General features: G+C 32.2%; 2 protein-coding genes across 10 annotated transcripts in view; one reads left to right on the top strand and one right to left on the bottom strand.

Moving 5' to 3' along the window:
- LOC126967536 (protein fem-1 homolog CG6966) overlaps positions 1-17,015 on the bottom strand; it is a 120,780-nt gene extending 103,765 nt beyond the window's left edge. The window contains exon 1 of the mRNA XM_050812059.1: positions 16,758-17,015. Coding sequence (XP_050668016.1) covers positions 16,758-16,826 — 69 coding nt within the window. The 5' untranslated portion in view covers positions 16,827-17,015. The remainder of the gene's footprint in view (positions 1-16,757) is intronic.
- A 4,603-nt stretch (positions 17,016-21,618) lies between these two features.
- LOC126967533 (protein groucho-like) overlaps positions 21,619-24,768 on the top strand; it is a 36,386-nt gene continuing 33,236 nt past the window's right edge. For 6 of the 9 annotated variants that reach the window (XM_050812044.1, XM_050812048.1, XM_050812046.1 and 3 more), the window contains exons 1-6: positions 21,619-21,997; positions 22,114-22,211; positions 23,088-23,151; positions 23,227-23,271; positions 23,568-23,705; positions 24,560-24,592. In XM_050812044.1, coding sequence (XP_050668001.1) covers positions 21,956-21,997; positions 22,114-22,211; positions 23,088-23,151; positions 23,227-23,271; positions 23,568-23,705; positions 24,560-24,592 — 420 coding nt within the window. In that variant the 5' untranslated portion in view covers positions 21,619-21,955. The remainder of the gene's footprint in view (positions 21,998-22,113; positions 22,212-23,087; positions 23,152-23,226; positions 23,272-23,567; positions 23,706-24,559; positions 24,593-24,768) is intronic. The other 3 variants (XM_050812049.1, XM_050812047.1, XM_050812050.1) reach the window with 2 other exon arrangements.

The following is a 24,768-nucleotide window of genomic DNA, read 5'->3' as shown; positions in this document are numbered from 1 at the left end:
GTCTCTGGCATGCAGTGTTGAACGTGGGTATTATCTTCAGATTTTCTAAGGGTTCTTTTATTTAAAGATATAAGCAAGAGATTATGCCAGCTGTACATGTTTAAATAATATGTAACTTCATACATCGCTGAGTGCACAATACTAGAATAACTACACACTATCTTATAGTGAGCTTTGTTCAATACCCATAACGATAAATGATATCATCGAGGTAATTCAGATTTTTTGCAGGTTTTGGATTCGGCCCGTTTTTTATTTACATTACATCCGCTTGATTCTTAAATGAATGGTGTTGGTTTTTTTGGCGTGTGGGCTGAATCAATGTAAATTAGAGAGTTACAATGAGATTTTTATGATGAATATGGATGTTTTTTTCCGTGTCATGGATGTTTATATGTATTTATGTATATTTAAGTAAGTATATTGCATTAAATATATCGTTATCTTGCAACCCATAGCACAGGCTATGCCCAATATGGGGCAAGATAATTTGTGTAAAAGTGTGTCAATATTATTATTATAATTGGAAATAATAAGATTATGCTAGCTATGACTTAGATATAATATAGGTTCTAGTTCTTTATTACCTTTGAAAAGAAAACAGAATTGCCTTGCACAAGGTGGGTAAAGAGCCGTCGGTCATTTTCAAGACATTTCAAAAGCTATAAGTACCACTCGAATGTTCGTACCAACACATCCTCTGTCGATCTCGGTTTTAACTTAAAAAGGCTGTTAAAGCCAGAATTCGCCGAAATCCTATAAGGACACAAAATCATCGCGAGAAATGAAGACTCCAGTAGAATTTACGTTTTATATTTTAAATACGAAATTTTATTTATTTTCCGAAAAAGTAGTTAATTTCTATCATAAGTTGAACTTGTACAAATCTACACCTGAAAAGACATATTTTTGATTGTCCGCTATTACTCATAAAACAAAACAGCTTATTCGCCCATTTTTGAGATAAATTTTCACTTTAAGATCTCGCGTAATACTACTGCTGTTTAATCCCGAATTATCGGAAGAAATGAAGACCCTGTTGAATTAACGTTTTATATTTTGTTTACATATGAAATTGTATTTATTTTACGAAAATATAGTGACAATAGTAAGTTGAAATTTTAAATGCCTACATCTAAAAAGATATATTTTTTGCCTATCCGCTATTACTTTGCAAAACAGCGCCATCGCATATTTTTAAACGCTTTTTATTAGCTTCACCTGTATGTATGTTCGTTTGTTACCGACTCATTTGGGCGCGATTTAGACCCACTTTAAACGGCCAAAAAAAACGGACAAAATTTTTAAATTTTCAAAATAAGATTTTAAAATGAAATTAAGATTTTAAATTTCTTCTCCATCTTTTAGTTCGGTTTTCTATAAAAAGTGTCTTTTTTTTAGTTATTTATAACTACTATTTTTGAGACAACGTTCCACTATGAGAGCTCGCGTCATACTGACAACGCCGAATTGCTTACTGACGCTATTAGGCTCAATACTTGGCTAGAGAGGTAAACGGGATCATGACCCCTGTTTCGTGTCCAGTGGTTAATTCATCAAAGCAGGAGTTCGAACAACATAGAAATAGACAAAAGAGTCATCCTATGATAAACTGTAACACTCTGTTGAAACACCAATGAAAGAATAAGAGCATTGCCAATTAGCGAAACGAGAATGCACCTATTTGCAAGGTTTCCATTTCGTATCGACCTAGAAAGCAAAACAAGTAAAATTTCTTTAGAGTAGTAATATTATAAAGTTAATTGTAACCCAGTTCTTGTCTTTGCATAAATTTGCGATAACGTAAGGTCTTTAGCACATTACATACTAGACGAGGATTTAAATCAACATTAATATTGGTATTGTAAGTCCAAACTCACAGATGTGGCAATACCCTTTAATTTCTGGTTGCTAGGGGTGTGCTTCCAAAATGTCAGGGTAGCACATACACATTTCATTCAACCAAGTTAGGTACGCCGATCTTGCTCATACATTTTCTATAAGATGAGGCAGCCTAGGAATAGATTATTTGCCTTTAGCAATGAATTATGTATGACATGGTCATTATTTTTAAAAGAGCATAAAATATACAGACTCATGAGCCGTTCCTCCTCTCTCAGAGCGCTTATTGCTTCCGTAGCGGTAGGAATATGTGAGAAAATTATACAATATCCCGACAATATACGTCAGGCTATTATTTTTCAGCCAAAAGACTTAGATTGATACAATAATGCTTAATTATACGACCGCTCGGACTGTTATATTAAACTGCAAATGAAATGAAAGAAAAATTGTGTCTTTCAATAAGATTTACAAAAACCTACAAGACATTTTGCGACCGAAACTCCATAAGAAACGGAAACCAAGTGGACCCGTTATAACCTCACCTACATCTTGCGTTGGTGAGTTGCATCGAACCCCGCCCAAATTTGATAGTTCCAAGAATGATGTTGGACTATTATTTTTAACTCCCACTTTTGCTGTGGAAAAATTTAAATATCCTTCTAAAATTAAAATAAAGGATATTCCTTATTTAGGACACTGGTCCATATTATTGTTTAAATCATTGAATTTAATGTGTAGGGACACCTAGGAGCCAATATCGTAAATAGCCCAAAGCAACTCCCAAAAATCACTTGGAATAACATTATATTTTTATGGAAGAAGAGGAAAAACATGCGTACGGATCACCTGATATTAAGTTATCACTGATGATAATTCATTCAACAAAAGTAAAAAAAATTGATGATTTAAAGTACCAAGGCTTAAGAAAAACAAACATATTCTTTGTAGTATAATATAGCTGAATTGAAATTGGAATTTGGAACAAATCAGTGGTCTCCAAGAAGTTCCACTAACCGACACACCAAGCAATTAAATTACTATTTCGGCAATCTGACAAAAAATAAACGCCAAATTATTCCATCAAGCCGCCTAACAATGTCTTTAATAAACTACCATTCGATTGTTAAATTTAAACCTAGTATTTCTATTTAGTAACGGTTTAAACTAAATAGTCTACAAAAAGCTTGTTTCGGTTCAGTGACAACAAAAACACGTTTCGGTTATACCCTACTTTTCCAACAAAAAATGCACTCGGAAATTGATATCTTTGTGACGAGTTTTGGAGTTAAATAACTTTTATCTTAGTCTTTAAATTGATATTATCCCTTTTCTTTAGAAACCAGTTATTGCGAGGACCACGAATAGAATATGTCAGTTGACTTTCTTCGGGAAACAATGTTAGGTTTTACCAATAGGTACTTAATTGTAGAATCTTAAGGATTTCTAGCTAAATACCATTATCGTAAAGTATGAATTTAATAAATATCAAGAATTAAAATAAATTGCTCAGTTAAAAAAAATGGTTGTCGATACCATGTCTAAAATTTCATACATAATTTTGTTAATTTTCCTCGTGTTATCTGTTAGGGACATAAATAATAATAGAAACATTCTGTCAGGGTGTCATAAGAGAGTGTAATTTGTAGGCAGGAAGTGGAGCCCCCACGGTTTTAACAATACACCCGAGTAGGGACATAGCGAAAGATACATTAAAAACACCTACGAGGAAAAAAATCGTAAATATTGACTTTACATTCTCAACTACCGCAGTGAGCAGTATGAAGCTTTTGGCAACATATTAAAAAGTTTTTTACTGTCACATAGTATCTGGTCAGTTTTGTTTTCCTTAAAAATATTCAACAGCTAAGCAAAATAACAATTGAAAAACAAAAAACATCTTATCTGTCCGCAAATTTGTTAATTTAATGACGTAGTGTTGGCCCAGCTGGCACAAAACGAAGGCACTCTCCGAGGTGTATCATAAAGATAATAATATAAACATAAAGAAAAATTTACCCAAAAGTTTGCTGAGTTTTAATGATTAATATTTAAACGAGTTTGACTTGCCAAAGAGCCATGGAGAGGAGTATTTTGAATATTAATTAAACACAAAGTTCCAAACATAGATATATAAGAGTGAAGATAAAAATAACTTATGTCACTTATGCTACACGAAAACTTAAATGGCGCTGGACGAGACACACCCTTCGAGGAGCAAATGAAGCAAATACATCACAGACAGGTATACCAGAAACATAAAAAGGAAACGGGGAGGACAATACAGGAGATGGTCAGACGAACTGAGGACGATAGCAGTCTAGACATGGTCTAGGATAGCTAAAGATAGAGAAGAGTAACAGAAGTTGGAAGAGGCCTTTGTCATTAGACAAACAAATAAATCAAATCAAATTAAATCAAAATCAGTTTATTCAAGTAGGTCACGAAAATGACACTTATGAATGTCAAAAAAAAAATATTTTTCTTATTGAATCTACCGCTACTTCGTAAAGGGTTGAGCTAATGAGAAGAAGTAGCAAGAAACTCATCGCCACTCTTTTATATCAAGATTTACAGATCATTTCAATTACAATATAATATGTAAAATGATGCAACAAATAGTGATAGATATTCAGTTAAGGTATGTAAATATATATATACTAGCTGACCCAGCAACCGTTTGTATTGCCATATAAAGTAATTAAAAAAATCAATAAAATTATTGGGGGATAAAAAATAGATGGAACCGATTCTCACCTACCAAATACACCGTACTACAGTAATTATTGTATTCGATTGCCATCTCTGCAATCCTATAGCGGAAATGTGAATGGAACAGAATAATATAAAAATCGCGATACAAAAATAGTTGTAGATCGTAGCAGGGCGAAAATTTAAAGTTGTATGTATTTTTAAATGCTGAATCATAATAAAATAAAAAATAAATTGTCATGATGATAATTCTATATATAATATTTATAATGAAAATGGTATTTGAGGCTCTTTCTCGCCTAAACCACTGATCGTATCGACATGAAACTACCACCATTCGATGCGATATTTATCCTAAATGGTTACTTATTTTTCGAATTAATTTATTGCCTGTTTAAATTCTCCCAGCGAAGCGGGCGGGAACATTATATATATATATATATATTATAATGTAAATGGTTTTTGTTTGAGGCTCAATCACGCCTAAACCACTGATCGTATAGGTATATGAGTTTTGGTAATGACTCACAACTTCAGTGTGACGATCGAAGCGTGCAACGATGCCGCTACGCATGTGTGGCATTGCGCTGTGTGAGTTGCGCGACCGACTGAATGGTGAGCACTGTTTAGTTTCATTGAACTTTTCATATCACCGATATAATATTACAATAATCATTCCAGAGGAAATGTACTATCTCACATATTATAATATATACATTACAGTATCATATGTGGGAATAGGTAAATGGCTCACCTAACGTAAACCAGTTTTTCTGCTCACAACATTATCAATACAACGTTACAAAACGACCTATAATAACAAGATGAAAAGATTTGTTCGTCAATATCTCACTGGCCACGTGCAAATTGGACTACACATATAAGAAGGTATCCGTACAATCGTACAAACAATATGTAAAAATTATACATATATAACAACTATATGTATACCTTTTGAAAGAGCTATTTTTATTTGCATGGGCATGGCTATTTTGAAATGCGTTATATAATATTTTAATATCGCCTATCTTATAGGTACAAATGATTCGAGTTTTCTTTAGTGTTAATTCATTTCATGAATCCAAAATCTGGATTATTGGAGAGATTTTGGCGAGACAACACGTCCTGAGGATGCCTCGTGTAGAGGCGGAACACGTGTCGAATTGTTTAAAGACAAATATTGGCGGAATTAACACTAAAGAAAACTCAAATCATTTCTATAATTATGGATTTCCGCAAAGTAACGCCCACTTCAATATTTTTTTTTATCGCCTATGTTATTTTATACGTCTAGATATACTGCGACAGCTACGAGCATGTCAAAAAAATTGCGGCAAACCGTTAAACACTATTTTCAGCAAACGCACGCATGTTAAAATAAAGTGACTAATTCAGTATTCTTCCAATCGGCCCTCGGTGAACCCTACATCGTCTCTTTTTCGTGCATTGCTTTCTGTCACCATCTTTCGTTACATGTACACCCGGCACTAGAAGACGCACACTTAAAATAGTTAAAAAATAACTAAAAAGCACGCTTTGTATAAAATTCAACTAAAAAAAATAGAAAATAAATTTAAATTGAAAATAGTGTAAAAAAATATATTTTATTGTAAAAAAAAGCGCTTTTTATTTTTCATTTTTTAGTCAAATTAGTGTAATGTCATCGGTCCTCGATAAATCTACAAAGTTTGAATGAAATCTAGCCGTTTAAAGTGGGTGAAAATCGCGCCCAAAGAAGTCGGTTACAAACATACATACAAACATACAGGTGAAGCTAATATAAAGCGTATAAAAAAACAAATCAGCAGTTTACAGAGCACTGTATTCTTGGAAATTCTCCCGTCTCCACCATTCGCTAGTCGCTTTAGGTGAAACGTACACACACAGACACCCTCTTCCGCCATCGGTCGTTATGTGTGGGCCCGGTAGTAAAAGACGGACAATGAAGTGACGTCAAAGTTAACAATTTATTGAAGTAGGCGTTACTTTGCGGAAATCCATAACTATACAAAAAAAAACTCAAAAAAAACGAAAACTCAAATCATTTGTATAGTTATGAATAATCTTATATATAAAATTCTCGTGTCACAATGTTCGTTCCCGTAAAGGCATAAAAGGCATTTATTTTCTCAAAATTGATTCCTTTAGAATTCTTTTTGATGTCATTTCTAATACTACTAATAGTATCTAAATACTACTACCGCTTCGGAAACAAATGGCGCTCTGAGAGAAAAGAAGCGGCGCAAGAAACTCTCCCAGCAACTCCTACTCCTCCGAAACGGCTTGACCGATTCTCATGAAATTTTGTGAGCATATGGAGTAGGTCTGAGAATCGGCCAACATCTATTTTTCATACCCCTAAGTAATAAGGGTTGTTCACCCTTAAATTATTTTATTTAATTTTTGGACGAAATTTTTTGTTTTTATTTTTTTATAATGTGGCATTAAAAAATACATACAACTTCAACTTTTCACCCATCTACGATCAACAGTTACTTTTGTATTTTTAATATCGGCAATACAACGTTTGCCGGGTCAGCTAGTTAACAATAAAATACCTGTAAACGTTTATGTTGCGACTGACTGAGAGTTGGCAACCATATTTTTTTCAATTCTTTACATTAGTTCCATTAAAATGACGTACAATTTATTAAAAAAACATGGGTGCAATTGACGTCAGAAAATTTATTATACATTAATTAATTACAGGTAGGTACTTGCGGCTAAATTTTTATAGGCAAATTATGGCTAATAAACACCCTAAACGTTCTTTTAAAATTTAGAATCGAGCGGTGGGCTCTTAGGCTATTACTAGGGACCCACCACGGCTTTGCACGGTTATAATAATTCAGGAAAGCATACCGACGATGAAGCGAGGTGAGTGTTAGCTGGTTAATAAATTATTTATTAGCCTTTGCTGTCCGCCTGTAAGCGGAAATAGGTAAAAATGACCGCTGGCGTGATGCTATATAGAATTATTGTCCTCCACCTAGAAGTCATTAAAACTGTATAAATATTACTCTAATAATTATATAAAGAGACTAGCTGACCCAGCAAACGTTGTATTGCCGATATTAAAATCGCGATACAAAAGTAACTGTTGATCGTAGATCGGTGAAAATTTTAAGTTGTATGTATTTTTAACGCTGACTCATAATCAAACAAATAAAAAAAAATCGGGTAGAGCACCCTTATCATTTAGGGGGATGAAAAATAGATGTCCGATTCTCAGACCTACCCAATATGCACTCAAAATTTCATGAGAATCCGTCAAGCCGTTTCGAAGGAGTTCAATGTTTAACACCATGACACGAGAATTTTATATATTAGATAAAATATTTTTGCTTTATTGTAAGTCAGGAACCAAGCCAAGACTTAGTAGTTCAATGAATAAAAAGGTGAATAACTTGCAGTATTTTTATTTTTGTAATACTTACACACAACTTATTACCTACTTATGTAGCTACTGAGAATATTGTGCCTGCTACTGACGAAATAAATTAGCCGCTTTAAGTACATAGCACTAGACTCACAGTCACCCTCGAAAATTTTCGTTCAGATGTGTTTTCACCGCGCTTTGAATACAACGCCACGCAATGACAGTGTTTAGTGAAAAATTTCAATTGCTAAGATAAGATACATCGCCGAAGTAATGCGAAATTCCGTCTCTTAGTCCGTCGCAGCTAATCAATGAGCATCTTATGAGCGTATACAATAGACTTAAACATTACTGGCACGAAATAAAATGTTAATTCGGATGAATGTTTTAATGTTATCTGTATTAGTTAATGTACATACTTTATACAACACCGCTCGGACTTTTTTGACGACCTTTTAATAGGCGAATGGATGTCTAGTTACTTATAGTACGACAATGTTTAGGTATTATTACATACTTAGTATTTAAAAAAAAGTCATTGTCTCCGCAATACCTAATCTACGCAACAGATTCTAAACATGCAGTTCTTAACAACTATTTTGCAAATTCCGTAAAACTAATGTTGGGCTCACGGAGGTTAAGCCTTAAGGGGTACATACAAAATACATAAAAAATTAACCTAAAGAAAACCCTTTTATCTCTTAAACTTCTATTAAAATTTTCGTTCTTTTAACTCTATTTACTCTTTACAATTATTCATTTCAAAATGGTATCCCTCACTTCTAGGATTAATCATACAAATTAAATTTGAGTCCCGCATCGTTCATAAATTTGGGTTACAATATAATTTTATATTTTTCTATTTACTCTAGCTCGTTATTAATTCTCATCCAAATATGATAATATTCGTGGACATTAAATGTAGAGCATAATTTTAACAGGTTAATCCTACTTATATTATAAATTTGAAAGTTTGTATGTCTGGATGTATGTTTGAACTTCTTTAATGCAAAATCTACTGAATAGATCTTGATGAAACTTCACAATAATATAGCTTACACACCAGAATAACAAATAGGCTATAATTTATAAAACTATAGTGTGAATTATACAAAATATAAAAGAAGTGTGATTGTTACTAATGAATACAACTAGCGCCATCTCTTATCAACTAGCAAGAAAAAGATCAATACAATTTATACAGCAAAACAACGTTTGCCGGGTCAGCTAGTAAACAATAATACTCTTATTAATACTTGAGTTTATATGTACCTACCTAGATATTATTATAGGTGAGAAAAGCTATTTGTAGCTTTTGGCGATTGATGTTAAGATATATCTTAGATAATTTATTTAATTTAGATAGGAGCCCTTTGCTGTTAGGCAACGCATGACAACAGGCCATTACTTAATTGTGCATGACAACACGTCTTACACTCGCAATATGTATGTAACTTTTTTTTAGTGTGCGTACGTTGCTGAAAATAAAGGTTAACAGATCGCCGCATTTTTTTCGATGTGTTCACAGCTGTTACAGTCTATCTAGACACATAAATTATCTATGGTTTATATCATAGACTTCAGTATACTAGGGTATAGTAGTACTGTAGAGAAGAACATCTCTAACGGAAATACAGCGAGATGGAAAAGGAAAAAGGATATGTTGTCAGTGTAACCAATTTTGATTGACAAGTCAACAACAATTAGCTCCTTAGTATTTTGAATAATTATATAGATATCCATATACCGAGGCAAGCCCTAGTCCGACTCAAAGCAAACCTGGCGGCGGAATGTCATTGACGAAGCGAAAGACATGGGAAAGACCTGGAATGAAATTCGGAGAGATGCTCAGGGCTGATCCCGATGGAGATGCACTGTAAATGCCCTCGTCTGCCCCAGTAAGTATCTAGATAGCTAACACACACATAGACAAATCAAAATTGGTCACACATTATCGAGCTGTCAGGTCGCCTACGGTATCTATAGCTTATATAATGAAATTCTGTCATCAAACGCAGTAATTTCACATTTTTCAGCTAATTTAATTCTTAATTACAGCTCACTTTTCTCAATTACAATGTTATCTAAGCCGGGGCGGGTAGCTATTATAATATCAGACGATTGGACAATGCAAAACGATTATAGATTTCTAGGTCAAGTAGTGTAATTATTAGATAGAGTTCGCCGGGTTGCCGGGTGGAGATATGAATGCTGCCGATAAAAAAAATACCAATCAACAATTTGACTTGGCTTATTCAGATTATAAATACTTAGGACATGAGCAAGAAGAAGCAAGTTTAGTTCGTATAGTTTTATCGTTAGACTAAAGCGAGTGTACGAATGCGACGTGCGATCACTCGTACTCAATAAGATCAATCGGAAAATGAACGCTGAGAGTCGCTCAACGAGTAGTTGTAGTCTTTGATAGCTTTTATTGTGAAACTAGTGGGAGTCCTCGCCGGCAATGAAAGCAGTCAAGGAACAACTATTTGTTCCGCGTATTTACATGGTAGCAGACAGAAGCGAGGGTAGTTGCGATATTCTGTATCTGGAGTGCAGCGAGAGTACAAGCGATTACTCGCACTGCTGTAGGAAATTAACGCTGGGATTCGCTCGGCGAGTATTTCTGACCGCCAAGCGAGCATCTCTCAACGAGTAGTTGTGTAGTCTTTGATAGCTTTTGTTGTGAAACGAGTGGAGAGTCCCCGCCGGCAATGTAAACAGACAATGATCAACTATTGATATGTGTGTCGCGTATTTACATGGGAGCAGCTAGAAGCGAGAGTAGTTGCGATATTCTGTCGTTGGGGTACATCGAGAGTAAAAGCGATTACTCGCACTGTTGTAGGAAATTAACGCTGGGATTCGCTCGGCGAGTATTTCTTACCGCCAAGCGAGCATCGCTCAGCGAGTAGTTGTGTAGTCTTTGATAGACTTTGTTGTGAAACTAGTGGAGAGTCCTCGGCGGCAATGTAAACAGTCGACGATCAACTATTGATATGTGTGTCGCGTATTTACATGGGAGTAGCTAATAATAACAAATCCTGAAGAATAGCAACCTTCTTCAGGATTTGTCTTCTGAATGGGTGTCAGATTCTGATTTTCGTGATTAACGGCCTTACAAATAAAATTGACATAAAGTTATAACTAAGCATATACCAAGAATATTACGAATGGTTTTTTCGGACGTATAAAATTTCCCGTGTTTATTTGCAAGGCAGCTTGTCATTCGGAAAACTTCAGAATTATCATTGTATTGACAGTGTTGTCAAGGATATTGTAAACATTTTCCATTTTCTTTGTTTATCATCGGTTATAACTTTATACCAAGTTTATTTGTAAGGCCGTACGAGTTTATAAAAATAGATGAATTTAAATGACCTTAGATAATTTATATGTCAAATAGAATCTCTTGATGTTAGATAACCGATAAAACCGGCCAGGAATATTAGTTTAGTGTGCGTGGCAAGCTACGTCTTACACTCGCGATTTGTATGACACTTTGTGTTAGTGTTCGTGAATTGCTCAAAATAGAGGTAAGTTCTAATCTTTTTTTTTTGTAATTTTCACAGCTGTCATAGTCTATCTAGACGTATAAATGATCTTAGTAAATGACATTGAATATTTGGGGCATTTATGACACGATTCAATACGGTATCTTTAAATAACTGTGTCACAGATATAAAAAAAAAACATTCTCATCACGCTTAGCGCGCAGCGAATTGCTACAGAGAACGCATAACTGTAAAATCTAAAATGTTTTTGTCTCTATAAGTACGGCATACCATATCTAGCACAAAGAGAAAATCATGAAATGTGTTTGAAAAAATTATTAAGATTTTCTGGTTTTTTTCATTCAGTTTAAGAAATTTTTATTCTAAATAAATTGAACATTTTGTTTTGATTTGTTTACAAGAATTAACATAACATTTTTTTTCATTTAGGATGGCCGAGTGTAACGGTTATTCGACATTCCAATTAGTACCAACATTCAGTTATGGTAATATTAATAGAATCATTTGTAACCTGTTAATATTATATTGTTTTAGTAATTATATTAAGTATATTTTTAGTAATTTTAATATTATATAATCACATGCAAAATCTTAGTGATTTCACTTTATTATGATGTTGGTAGTTTAGTATTATTAAGGTTGGTAGTTGGGTAACTGTTCCGAATTGCTCTCGGCTATGGAGTATGGGTCACTTCTTGTTGGGGCGGTCGAAGGTATCGGACGTGCTGGCTTCTGGTCGCCCGACTGCCCAATTGTTTTGAATCATATATGTTTCTTGTATATAGTTGTGATTATAGTAAAATAATTGAATATATATATTCTATTCAAGTGGTTCGTAAAATTGTTATTATTATACGATATCGTATATGTAGAATTCTATCAACGTTTGCGGGCAAAAAGGTTTTGGCAGATAGACGTGCTGATAAAAAGCGCGTACACTCTCCTTAAATGCCGCCAACGCCAATTCCTCTGGTGTTGCAATAGAATGTGGGCGGCAGTGATCACTTAACACCAGGTGATCCGGACGCGCGTTTGACCTCCTGTTCCAACAAAAAAAAAGATAATGAACATTTTCTTTGCTTTTGAAACAGAAAATCCCGAAAAACTATAAATTTCAATGATTATACAACGTTTTTGCAACATAAAATGTATTACTTAGTATATTTTTAAATTATGGAAAAGGTTTAAACACCTTCTTAGGGAATATAGTACAGAAATATACAGGTTTTAGAATCTCTAGAGTCTAGAACCAACAAAGGGCCTAATAGGAACCGCAATTCTATTAAGCGACGTCATATTCCACATTGAAACGTAAAAATAGATCACTCGACGCAGTAAATCCACTCATTGCGAAGCATTTCATAAATAACACGACACTCGTGTGCGATCGTGGTAAAAATTAGGTTGCCGATATTACGCTTTCGTGCCAGATAACGTAACCATATTGCCAAAATCTACATCGCGGCATTACGCCACCAGCATTACAAATAACATTCACAATTGCACTCTATAGATACTGTGTATAAAATTAGAAGTAAAAGGTATCATTCGACAGCAGTATAGCATTCAAATTATTTTTATCAAGATTTCACACTTAGTATCATTCAACAGAAGAAAAATCACGTACTGTATATATATATAAAAATGAATTGCTGTTCGTTAGTCTCGCTAAAACTCGAATTTGGCTAATTTTGGTCTTAAATTATTTGTGGAAGTCCAGAGAAGGTTTAAAAGGTGAATAAATAGGAAAATGCTGCTAAATTAAATAAAAACAACAAATTTGTTTTTCCTTTGATGTTTCCATACATAATTTCTATGAGAGAATTAATTGACACACGGTTTGACAGTTCTGCTGTTAAACAATTTCATTACGACAGCAGGGTGCATATTTTACGATGTAATTTTTGATGTTATGATATATTATTGACAAATTCATATAAAAACATTATTTTATTTATTATTTACAGAATGTCTGTCGGGTCAGCTAGTACTGTATAAAAATCTATTCTATGATATGTAATTGTCAATAATTAATGTGAATACTAGCTTCTGCCCGCGACTCCATTCCCGTTTTTTTGTTTTTGGTTTTGATTATATTATACAAATAAGATTGGTAAACAAAAGCTATAAGATTATGCATCTCAATTCTCTTTCACTCATTAAAGATACTCATACTCTTATATTCAATTGCTTTGTTTCATTCATTGTATGAGCACCCTTCAACCTAAACATCCCTACAAAAACATTAAAAATGAAAGATAAAGCAAATCCTATAAACCTTTTCTGTACCCTTAATATTGTATATGGTGCCAAATTGCAAAATGATGAACAGTTGAGTAGTTAAAGCTTGAAAGCATAATAAACAAACACACATTCACATTTATAATATTTGTGAAGGCAGTACGGGCTTAGAATTTTAGTACCTATATAGTATGTACTAGAATTTAAACGACCTGGCAATTCGATAATGTGTCAATGTGTGTGTTAGCAACTTAGTGGTATATCATTCAAAATACTAAGGAGCTAATGCCGAGTGTGGCTGACTGTTTATAACTTGTAAATCCAAACCAGTAACATTTAGATTAACATTCCCTTTCTATCTTACTCTATCTCCATAAGAGATGCTCTTCTCTCTTGCACACACTTTGTTTATCTATACTTATTGTAAGTCAATGGTTGTGACCGTCTAAGTCTATGAAAAATACACATAGGTAATGTATTTGTGCTTTGTTTTTTATGTGCAAATGCAGATGGAATTGTTGGACAAAGGCATACATTAATGACCACTGAGCACATAAGATTGAGGAAATGAGCATTGTACTGAAAATGGGCTAAATTCAAGAGTGTACAAAAAGCTTTTATCAAAGGTTCAAATGTGTGTCTTGAGTGTTTTGTGCACAAATATTTATTCAAAATCATTTTGAAATACTTAAGTAATTTTGATTATTGAGAAATATAATATTTGATAGTATTTTTAATATTAATTGTGTGTGGGTATTTATTTTAATTCTTTGGGATAGCAAACAGTTCACACAATACATTTTACACTGTACTTAGTACTAAGTAACTATAATTTAAGATTTCTTTTCATATCTACAATCCAGCTGGAGAGTAAGATTTGGACTCCTTTGTGTATCCAAATAAGTATTATGTTCTATATATATTTATACATCCACATGAGTATTATATTCTATATATATATATATGGGGATACACAGATACTGACATATTTTCTTCTTTGAAATTGTTAAAATTTTAGGAGCATTCAAAGATATAACAGTTCATATAATTAATGTCATTAAGTGAAAATAATTCAAGTGGATTTAATGTTGGAACCAATAACAATACAAATACTTCAATATGAAGTCTATACTTTGGGATGAAATGCCAATGCTTATAAGTTGGAGCAAAAACTAATGTGTTGATGGTGATGATCAATGAGGAACTTTTCAATAATGGGCCCAACCAGCAATACATCACTATGAAACACTGACCTGCTCTCAATCACTTTGACGTATCAGAGTAATACTTGTATAATACAATAAAGTACATTGTGAATGACAAATTAAAATGCAATAATATATTATAATCAATACCAATATTCATTTATTTGAACTACTAATTAGTCAACAACTTGTTATTGATTTGTGAACAAAGGATACATTGAATATTTTATTAGTACTTATAAAACCATAAGAGCAACTGAACTGAAGTACTAACTGGTACATCAATATATATTATTTTTTGAATAGAAGTGTACAGTAAAATACTAGAAACACTAGAAGCTTGCTACTAAACCAAATTAAGAAATTTATCAAATTCTGTCTAATTGAGAAGGTAGTGTACTATTACAGTATAGATGACTTCTGTGATGATAATTCCTGGCAGATAAGCTGGTTCTTCTCAGTTCACAGACATACTACAACTATTAATCCTGTATATACATCATGTTCATCAATTTTATTGTGTTACTTTTGTGAATCATGAATAAATGAATGTCAATGTAAATAATTAATGAGTTATAAAGTTATTCTGAGACAATTTTATTTAAGTACTTTTTACTGAGAAAATAAGTTATTAATAACATTACAAGACCTTAGATTGTTTTTTAGCAACTTAAGACTAAACTTGAGGCAACCAATGCTGTTTCGCAACCAAATAACTTACTCGTAGCAACACCTCCAAATTCAAAAAATAAAATAATTAAGAATCATAATTGAATAAGTAAATCCTACTACTGACAATATAGGCTGATCATACTACAACCAACATCAACATTTATATGTATGTCTCTCACGACAAAACATGTAGTCATATGACCCAGTAACATCTTTACCTAAGACGAAATAGAAAAATATAATACAATGGAGTGATCACCATGAGCTGTATATGAGATTGGCATTGGCAATTTGCGTCTTGAATTTAGGGTTGATAAGAATTGTTTTTGTATAGGTTTTAAACAACACCCCATTATCTAGGGGAGAAATAATATAATTTTCCAATATAACATCATTATGCATTTACATGTGCATTTTTAATTTAAATCATACAATAAGTTTATAGCCCCCCAATTATCAATGGTTTCTTCTTTACCTACGGCTAGTGAACTGGACCCAATTCAGTTCTCGCAACTACCTGACCTAAGTTTTTATGATATTAAGCAAATCGAATGCAATAGTCCATCAAAATCTAGTGGTAGGTTAGGTTTGGTTAAACCATGTATGCAAAGGTAAATGATAATAATATTTAAAACAATAAAACCTCAAATCAATTAGAGGTAATATACCTACCTTATGAAATTAATAATCTAAGAAAGAAATCAAATCATTTTAAAATGGGGCTACCCTGGATTAGGTACATCCTTTTAAATTCCACAGTGGATGATAAGCAACAACAGAAAATTTAATAAATATTAACTGATTATTACCTAATTATTACAACACAAAACTTTCTTTGTTAAAAATATGATGGATTACATAGAGCATGAATTTGAAATACACAATACAACAAATATTGAAGATTTATAATTTCTGACTGATAAAAAATCAACTAGTTATCACATGGCAAGGATTGGGTAAATTAATTACATTACTAGTTTAAAGATAATGTTCGATTGAAGATATTTTTGATCCGGAATTTTATAGCAATCCTAGTTATTTATGTACTTATGTGTGGATTCGTGAACGCAGAATTTTTTACAAACCAGAGCGAAGATACCCAAAAAAGTATTGTCTTAATATGATAAGCAACGCATTAAGCCTGTGTAATATTATTTAGATTTATACAACATAAGGTAGGTAGGTACTCACTTTTAAACGAGATAGATTTCCGTCCCTCGCAGCATTAAAAACATTGTCAACGGCTGTTTTGAAATCCATGATGGTTCTCTTCTATACTTATTTTCACGTAAAAAAAATCGTAGCACCTTATGAACAGCACTTTCTTCTAAATATAATCATTTGAAAAAAACACTATTCCACGATTTAATGAATATGTTCCTAGTGATAGAAGCAACTGCTTTTTTATTTCAAAACACTCCGAAGCCCATCACTCAACCAAAGTGAAGGAAAGGCAAACACAGACTAATTCGATATTTTATTTATTTTTATCAAAGCCTGATGACAATGTTGCCATTTGCGACAGATGGATATAATGTGTTTTAATCACCCGAAAAATTACCTTATATAACTTATTTCGGTTACAAGTGACGAAAACGAAAAAAAATAACGAAAATACAGCCAAGTGGGTTATTGTTTCACGAATTGCAATTTGCGACTAACAAAAAAGTAAACGAGACCTGTGGTTTTCCTGTCTGTTATATGATAAACATAATAATAAAAATTCTACTCGTATGAGTTTAATTTTTAATAATATGGATTTATGCCTATATATAATAATTAAATTCTGAAAGATAATTACAAATATCCACCCATAAAATATATTTGTCATACTTAAACAATAAAATTGGAAATTTTTTTTTTCGAAAATCCCACCGCACCAAGTCAACATCTGTTTTTTCTATAACCGTAAGTTTTGTAAGAATATTATGCCTCGCACAGTCGCAACATCAATAAATGTTTTCCTGAACCAATATGACTTAGAGGCCTTCAAGTTTCGAGCATAACGAGTAACTGCACTGCTACGCTTGTCATCTACAATGCTAGTTGACGTTTTCTAAAAAATTTCACTGCACTGCTACTATACGAATGATTAACACAATATTGTTTTATTGATATCAATTGAACCAAATAAATTTCAATCAACATATTTATACTAGACTAGCTGACCCAGCAAACGTTGTATTGCCGATATTAGAATCGCGATACAAAAGTAACTGTTGATCGTAGATGGGTGAAAATTTGAAGTTGTATGTATTTTTAATGCTGACTCATAATCAAACAAATTTAAAAAAAAATGTCAATAAATTAAAAAAAAAAATTCGTGTGGACCACCCTTAACATTTAGGGGTATGAATAATAGATGTTGGCCGATTCTCAGACCTACTCAATATGCTCACAGAATTTCATGAGAATCGGTCAAGCCGTTTCGGAGGAGTACGAGAACGAACATTGTGACACGAGAATTTTATATTTAAGATAAACCTATAAATATTATTAAAAATCTGGCATTGCCAATAATAATAATTGGATAAAAAAAACTATGTTAAAAAAAAAACCGACTTGAAAAAATAAAAATTATAAAATAACTTTATAAAAATCCAATTTAATACACATCTTATGCAAGACTTTACCTTTAATATTAATAAAATACTATTATTTTTATATGCTATATATTGATAGGTTTTACGATTCACCACTTCCCCGTTTGCCTTCTTTTACATAAAAATTAAAAATTAGGGAGATGTTATACTATAGCCTTGGAAACATGATTATTGAGCGATGCGAAACGAAGCTGAGCGGAGCTCCCACCGGGTGGCTCAAATTGATTTCTGTGTTAAATTGTTTCTCGGCCGATTTTAAACATTTTTGGACTTAGAAAGCTTTCGAAATTTTCTAGATTATTGTCGAGAGAGAATTTTGAATTTTGACTTGATTCAATTATTATAATTATTAAAAACAAACGTGATTTACAGATTATTCTAAATTAGCACGCGCTATTTATATATTGTCATAACTCTATAGTTATCAAGTCAGAACAATTTCTGCCAATTAATATAAATTGCAAAAGATTTTTTTTATTGTTCTTGTTCTTCTTGTTGAAACTTCTTTAGAATCGTTGTGAATTTTCCATTTCTTTCAATGGGCGGCAATTCCTGTGTATCCCAGGAGGTTCAAATTTTCCATCAAAATGCTGTATTCTCTGATTTTCCTAAAAAAAATGTAACTGAATATAAACAATTACTTATTGACATGAAATTAATTCAAATTCAAAAGTAGTTAACAATTAGTAGAGAACCAGAATAGACTGATTGTTCCATCATTAAGAATCAGAACTTTTGGTCGTACTTTAATATGACTTACAAATACAATGTCAATCTAACATAAAAATGTGCAATGTAATGTAAACAATGCCTTTTTTGATCTCCAAATCATCAGGAAATTTGTAACTTCAGCAGAATAAAAACAAACAATAACAAGATTATATACCCGTCATTGATGCTGTTCACCTGTAAACATCATCCAAATCCCACAAAATACATCCAGCTTCGTGCTCCGTGAAACATAGCTGGAAAACTTTGAAAATCACTTTCCGCGTGCATCCGACTTACTTTACTAATTTTTTAAACCCTTTTGCGTAGTTTGGTCTGAATTTGGAGCAGTTTTATCAATGCAATAAAAAATACAAGGAAGTGTTTATTCATCGGATGTTTTTTTTTAAATCATACGATATGATCGTATAATAACGTAATAATAATAAATATTATTTATTTGTTCGACAATTTTTAAAATTAATAATTATACTTTATTTACGTATTTTAACCGTTTAGAGTTTTTCTTGAAAACTCTGCATTACCTTGTAATAAGATTAGTAGCACATAATCGTGGACCAAAGCTCTATCAACTATAATTTTTAAAATTGATTAGGTTAGGTTATGTTAGAACAGTTAAAACAATGCACGAGCCGAGCGTAGCGGGCCGGGGCAGCGACCGGCGAGTGCCAGAAATGAATTCTAGGCGTTTCTCTTTCTTTCGTCCCCATAAAAATGTCCCAACCCTTAAAAATTGAATAAGTGGAGGTTAGGTTATAATGCTTTTTTCTCTGCAACGGTGCATTACCTTGTAATTAGAGTGGTAGCATTGTGATCGTGGACTAAAGCTCCATAAACATATCGTAAAAAATAAGTAACTGGCCGCATCTTCACATTTTTCAAATGCTTTCTAAATTACATTTAGTGGATTGTAAACTATGAGACAAAAAATTTATGTTAAGACGGCCAATATTCCTACATTGTACTAATATTCAAACTATACACTAAAAACCCGATGAACCCTTTCAGCTATTGAGAAGGAGCCTTGGAACGTAACTATTGCTGTATCCTGTTCAATTATTTATTTTTTATACGACAATCGAAGGACTAGCAACAGCGAAAATACTAAAAGAAATCTGTTCCACAACTCAAACTCCATGACATCATCAAACAAAGATAATTTAACCACTAACAGCCTGGCGCAACTCTCTATTAGACTTGAAAATATATGAATCCCATACTAAAAAAAGGCGGCAAACGCAGTCTCGCGATAATATATATTTGACTACCCTTTGCCTGTCCTAATATTGGACGAAAAAAATCAAAAAAATATATATTTGACTCTTTTGTTTGTTTTGGTTTAGCTTTTGACCCCTTTGCCTGTCCAGATGGACGAACAGAACCAAAAAAAAATTGTTTTGGTTTGAGAGCTAAGTGACATGTCATTGATTCAAAATAAAAGTGACTGTTTATTTTTGGTACGAATTGTCGTTTTCTTTTACTTTATTTGTGTATTATTCAGGGGAATTTGCTTAATTATTTGTAGACTAAATACGTGAGACATTTCTAAGCTATACAATGTAATAAAAAACGTGTTATATATGTGGTTTAAAATCTGGCCAGTCAGATGGGTGTAAGAGAATTTTCATGGCTAAATTCTCCTTTGATAAAGAAAGGTAAGCACTAAAGAACAAATAATAAGCTAATTAATAATGCTTAAGGTGATTAAAAGTGATAGAGTATTGATTTAATTCATCTTGAGTAAAAATTATAATATTTTAATGTATCGGTAGTGCTTGACACTTTTTTATCGATTGTCGATACTTATATTATTTTTAATTATTATTTAAGAAAAAAATTATGATATCTATTTTGTTTAATAAGTTTTTTGAACTTAAAATAGTTTACAACGTCTTTATTAACCTTTACGTCCTTTTTTTATAACATATTGTACATGATGTGCAAAAAAATATTTAAAGCATAAAAAATTGGGTTAATTAATTTTTGTTAATTTGTATTCTGTTCTTATTTCAGATTCAATTAAAAAAAATATTACTTATGTAAATTGTTTTTTTCTTGGAGATAACTAAAACGTATCCCTAGTTTAAACTAGTTAAACTTGGCATAGGTTAGGTTCATTAAGAATGGGAACCTTAAAATTTGATCGCATTTATTTTAATGTAACTGCCGACATAAGAATATACTTATTTGTCTAGTACAGTTAATAATCGATAAAAATTATGGAATGATTACAACCCTTATATTGGTTTACTATATTGACAGCTCTGCTATTACGTTATTAGGTGATTATGTTATGGTACGCATTTCATACAAGCGATATTTCTCATCATTTTCTATAGCACTCCCGTCTCTTGAACGTAGTGTTCACATTCTCTTTGACCACTACATTCAACAGCACCAACAGCTGATGTTCTTATGTTTGGTGTTGTTAGACACATGATTAATATTAGATCCACAAACATTCATGTCACGGCTTTATTGACAAACTGTACATGTACTTCGTTTTAAAAAAATAGTTACATTATAATTTATTCATTTATTTCACGAAAACCCATAAACTGCCTAGATTACCCGACATAGGCTAAATTATCATAAATATTGATGATCAGCCATAATATCAATTCAGTCGATTGACATTGACGATTTGTCAGTTTGACATATGACATTTGACATATCTTGGGTTAGTGGCGTGGATTTTGTGTAAAAAAATAATTAACAGTTTGAGACTCGAGTTTATTTAAACTTTACGTTGATTTTAATTTTGAAGCGACAGTTTTTATACCATCATTATACTGTTGCTAAATAAAATGAGTGCCCTAAAATTGTTCTGTTAATGGTCATAGTATCTACCATTCATGCTTAACCTGTATATTGAAATAATGAATGTTTCGAAAGTTCCTCATCAAAGTTTGTGCATATCATTCTGTCTATTGTGTTGTGGCGGCGACGTGTGTATAAGTAGATCAGAGCCTTATTGCTGGAAATGGTTCTGACGACGTCAGTCTCGTTCACATTATAAGATAACTGTTAGTTTGCATACATTTAGTTCCGGGAATAATGTATCCTTCTCCGGCGCGGCACCCGGCTGCCGCGGTAAGGGTTTGTGTTATTTCTTCTAATTACCGCTTGTTTAGTTAAAAATACTAAGTGAAGCTAATTATGAAGTAGATTGTTTTATTATACGTATATTTTCTAGTTTAATAAACTCTTTGCAGGGTTCCCAACCGGCAGCAGGACCTATAAAGTTTACTATATCAGACACCTTAGAACGAATAAAAGAAGAATTTAATTTTTTACAAGCACAATATCATTCGTAAGTTTAAAAAAAGACTCCTTTTATTACATGATTATTGATTTCATATTTAGTTACAATAATAAATACAGTATTGGCCAATTATATTTACATTTTATGTGTTAGGGTTTTCTATGTTGTTTAGTCTAGCCAATTTTTTAATGGTTTTATATTGATTACATATTATATAAAATTATTTCAAGAATAAACACTGAAACTGATTGTATTAAGAAGTCTTTGTATGAAGATGCAAGGTTTAGGAGGTGAGGTTTTAGGGTGCTTTTGTAAGCATGGGTCATTAAACACCACTCAACTTTATTTTTACCATATCTACTAATAATTTATACTTAAGGTTTTAATGGGAAAATATTAGGTCTTTGAGTGTTTTGTTGATTTAAAAGTTCCTGATTTGATTATAATTGTTTTCATAAAATATGTGATGCTGATTTATACACTTTTTGACAAAATGGTTTACAAAATTTTGCTATCATAGATGAGTCTCTTTATTATTAAGGGAATAATTTATTTATGTATTTCATTCAGATACAAGAGATTACTCATTTCTTTGTCTATAGTAAATTTTGTTAAATGGATTATGATATTTTTTAAATCTGGAACTAGTAGCTGTTAAATAATTGTGTTATCTATTTTGCCCCTTTCTCTTAGGGATTCCCAGCCAGTATGATATAGGCTTGTTTAAGATTGTGCCATGTAGCACCTGGTGTTGCACTGTGTAACTTTGTCACAATTGTAAAAAATATGCACATAATTATAAAAAAAAATTATATGACAAAAAAGTTTTATGTATCATATATGGATTTTTTTTATCTCTTCGTTTCATGTTTGATGCATATGTATACAAATTACTAAAATTGGTGTTTTTTTTTAATTCCTCAGGTTGAAATTAGAATGTGAAAAGCTAGCTAGTGAGAAAACAGAAATGCAAAGACATTATGTAATGGTATGGACTTAGTTATTAACATTGATATGATTTTTGGAATTTATAAGATATTAATCCAAAATGTTTCAATTTCAGTACTACGAAATGTCTTACGGATTGAATGTTGAGATGCACAAACAAGTATGTACCTCTGTTCTAAACTAATAACTTAAGTTTACAGTTAATTTTCTAACACAATGTGATCTTTTATAACTTGAACCACATTACTGTAGGTATTTTGTAGGTTTTCCATTTTGTTTATTAAATAACATTAATAATTTCCTTCCTTGCTGTTAAATACTTGCCAAGCAAAGATAGTTGAGGGTCTTTTCTTTGAATTCTTTTTATGTTATAACAATTATATATACATAATAAGTGTTTTGAATGACTACAGAGAAATCCCCAGTGTCAAACAATAATAATATATTTGTTTTCAGACAGAAATAGCCAAAAGATTGAGCGGCATAATCGGGCAGGTGCTACCATTCCTTGCACAGGAGCATCAGCAACAAGTCGCTTCAGCTGTGGAAAGAGCAAAGCAGGTCACTATGTCTGAACTTAATGCTATCATAGGGGTAAGTTTGCTTATAGTAAAATATGTATGTGTCATACATTCATATGCTATCAATGGAGTTACCCCGATTAGCTTGGTTTTATTCTTAATCACTCATCATAGTTGAAAAGGTATTTTTACAATTAACATTTTTCAGCAAATTATGTAAATAATGAATTAAATTATTTTGAAACAAATTACTCAATTAAAAGCTGAATTATCTATATTGTGATAATAAATTATAGAACAAATTATGCTGTAAAGTGTGGATAATTATATGATTTACATTTTTTACTTTCTCAGAGTTTGTAACAATTTATTTTTTTGTTGGTAATTAGGACTGCCACTATATGAAAAGTATTATTGAAGTTAAATTTGTAACCAAAATTTATGAATAATGTGAGACTCGAACCCGCAACCTCTCGGGTTCCGTCCGAGCACTCTTCCACTGAGCAAACCGTTCGAGTGACACATGATTCGTACATCTTGGTATGTCTTGTTCAACTCTCAGGTTGTGGCTATCATCTGTAATCCTACAGGATTCACTTTACAGTTGATAACCTGCTCAACCCCAATAATTGCATTGAGATGGAAAGGAAATTGACTTGAGATGTTGCTCTTTCAAATCTAAAGAGTTACTAGTTAGTAGTTATTATTAAAGTGATATCCTCACTTCTGTGGTTAATTAAATTAAATTTGTATACAAAATTTATAAATGATTCGGAACTCAAAACCGCAACCTCTTGGGTTCCGTCCGTTGAATTATTTATATTTGTTTAAATTTAATTTTAAATTATTCTGTTTGCTTACAAATATTTGAAAGGAATGTTAGTATTGTAATAATTAAAATAAGTATTTGCTTGATGTTGTTCGCAGCAACAGCAACAACATGGACTCCAACAGCTCCTCGTAAGTCTTATTGGAATGTTTAATTTTTATGTTTGTGATTAACAAATTGTGTTGAAACTATCCTAATTTTTATCATACATGTATGTAATCAAATTTAATATTTTAATTGTTATGGCTCTTAAATCTTTCGTCTATATGTACAGTTAGTATGATAAGATAAATATTTCAAACAAGGC

Source organism: Leptidea sinapis, chromosome 13 (assembly GCF_905404315.1).
Source record: "Leptidea sinapis chromosome 13, ilLepSina1.1, whole genome shotgun sequence".
Classification (NCBI taxonomy): domain Eukaryota; kingdom Metazoa; phylum Arthropoda; class Insecta; order Lepidoptera; family Pieridae; genus Leptidea; species Leptidea sinapis.
Note: the sequence above shows the minus strand (reverse complement) of the source record. Positions and strands in the feature narration are given on the sequence as shown.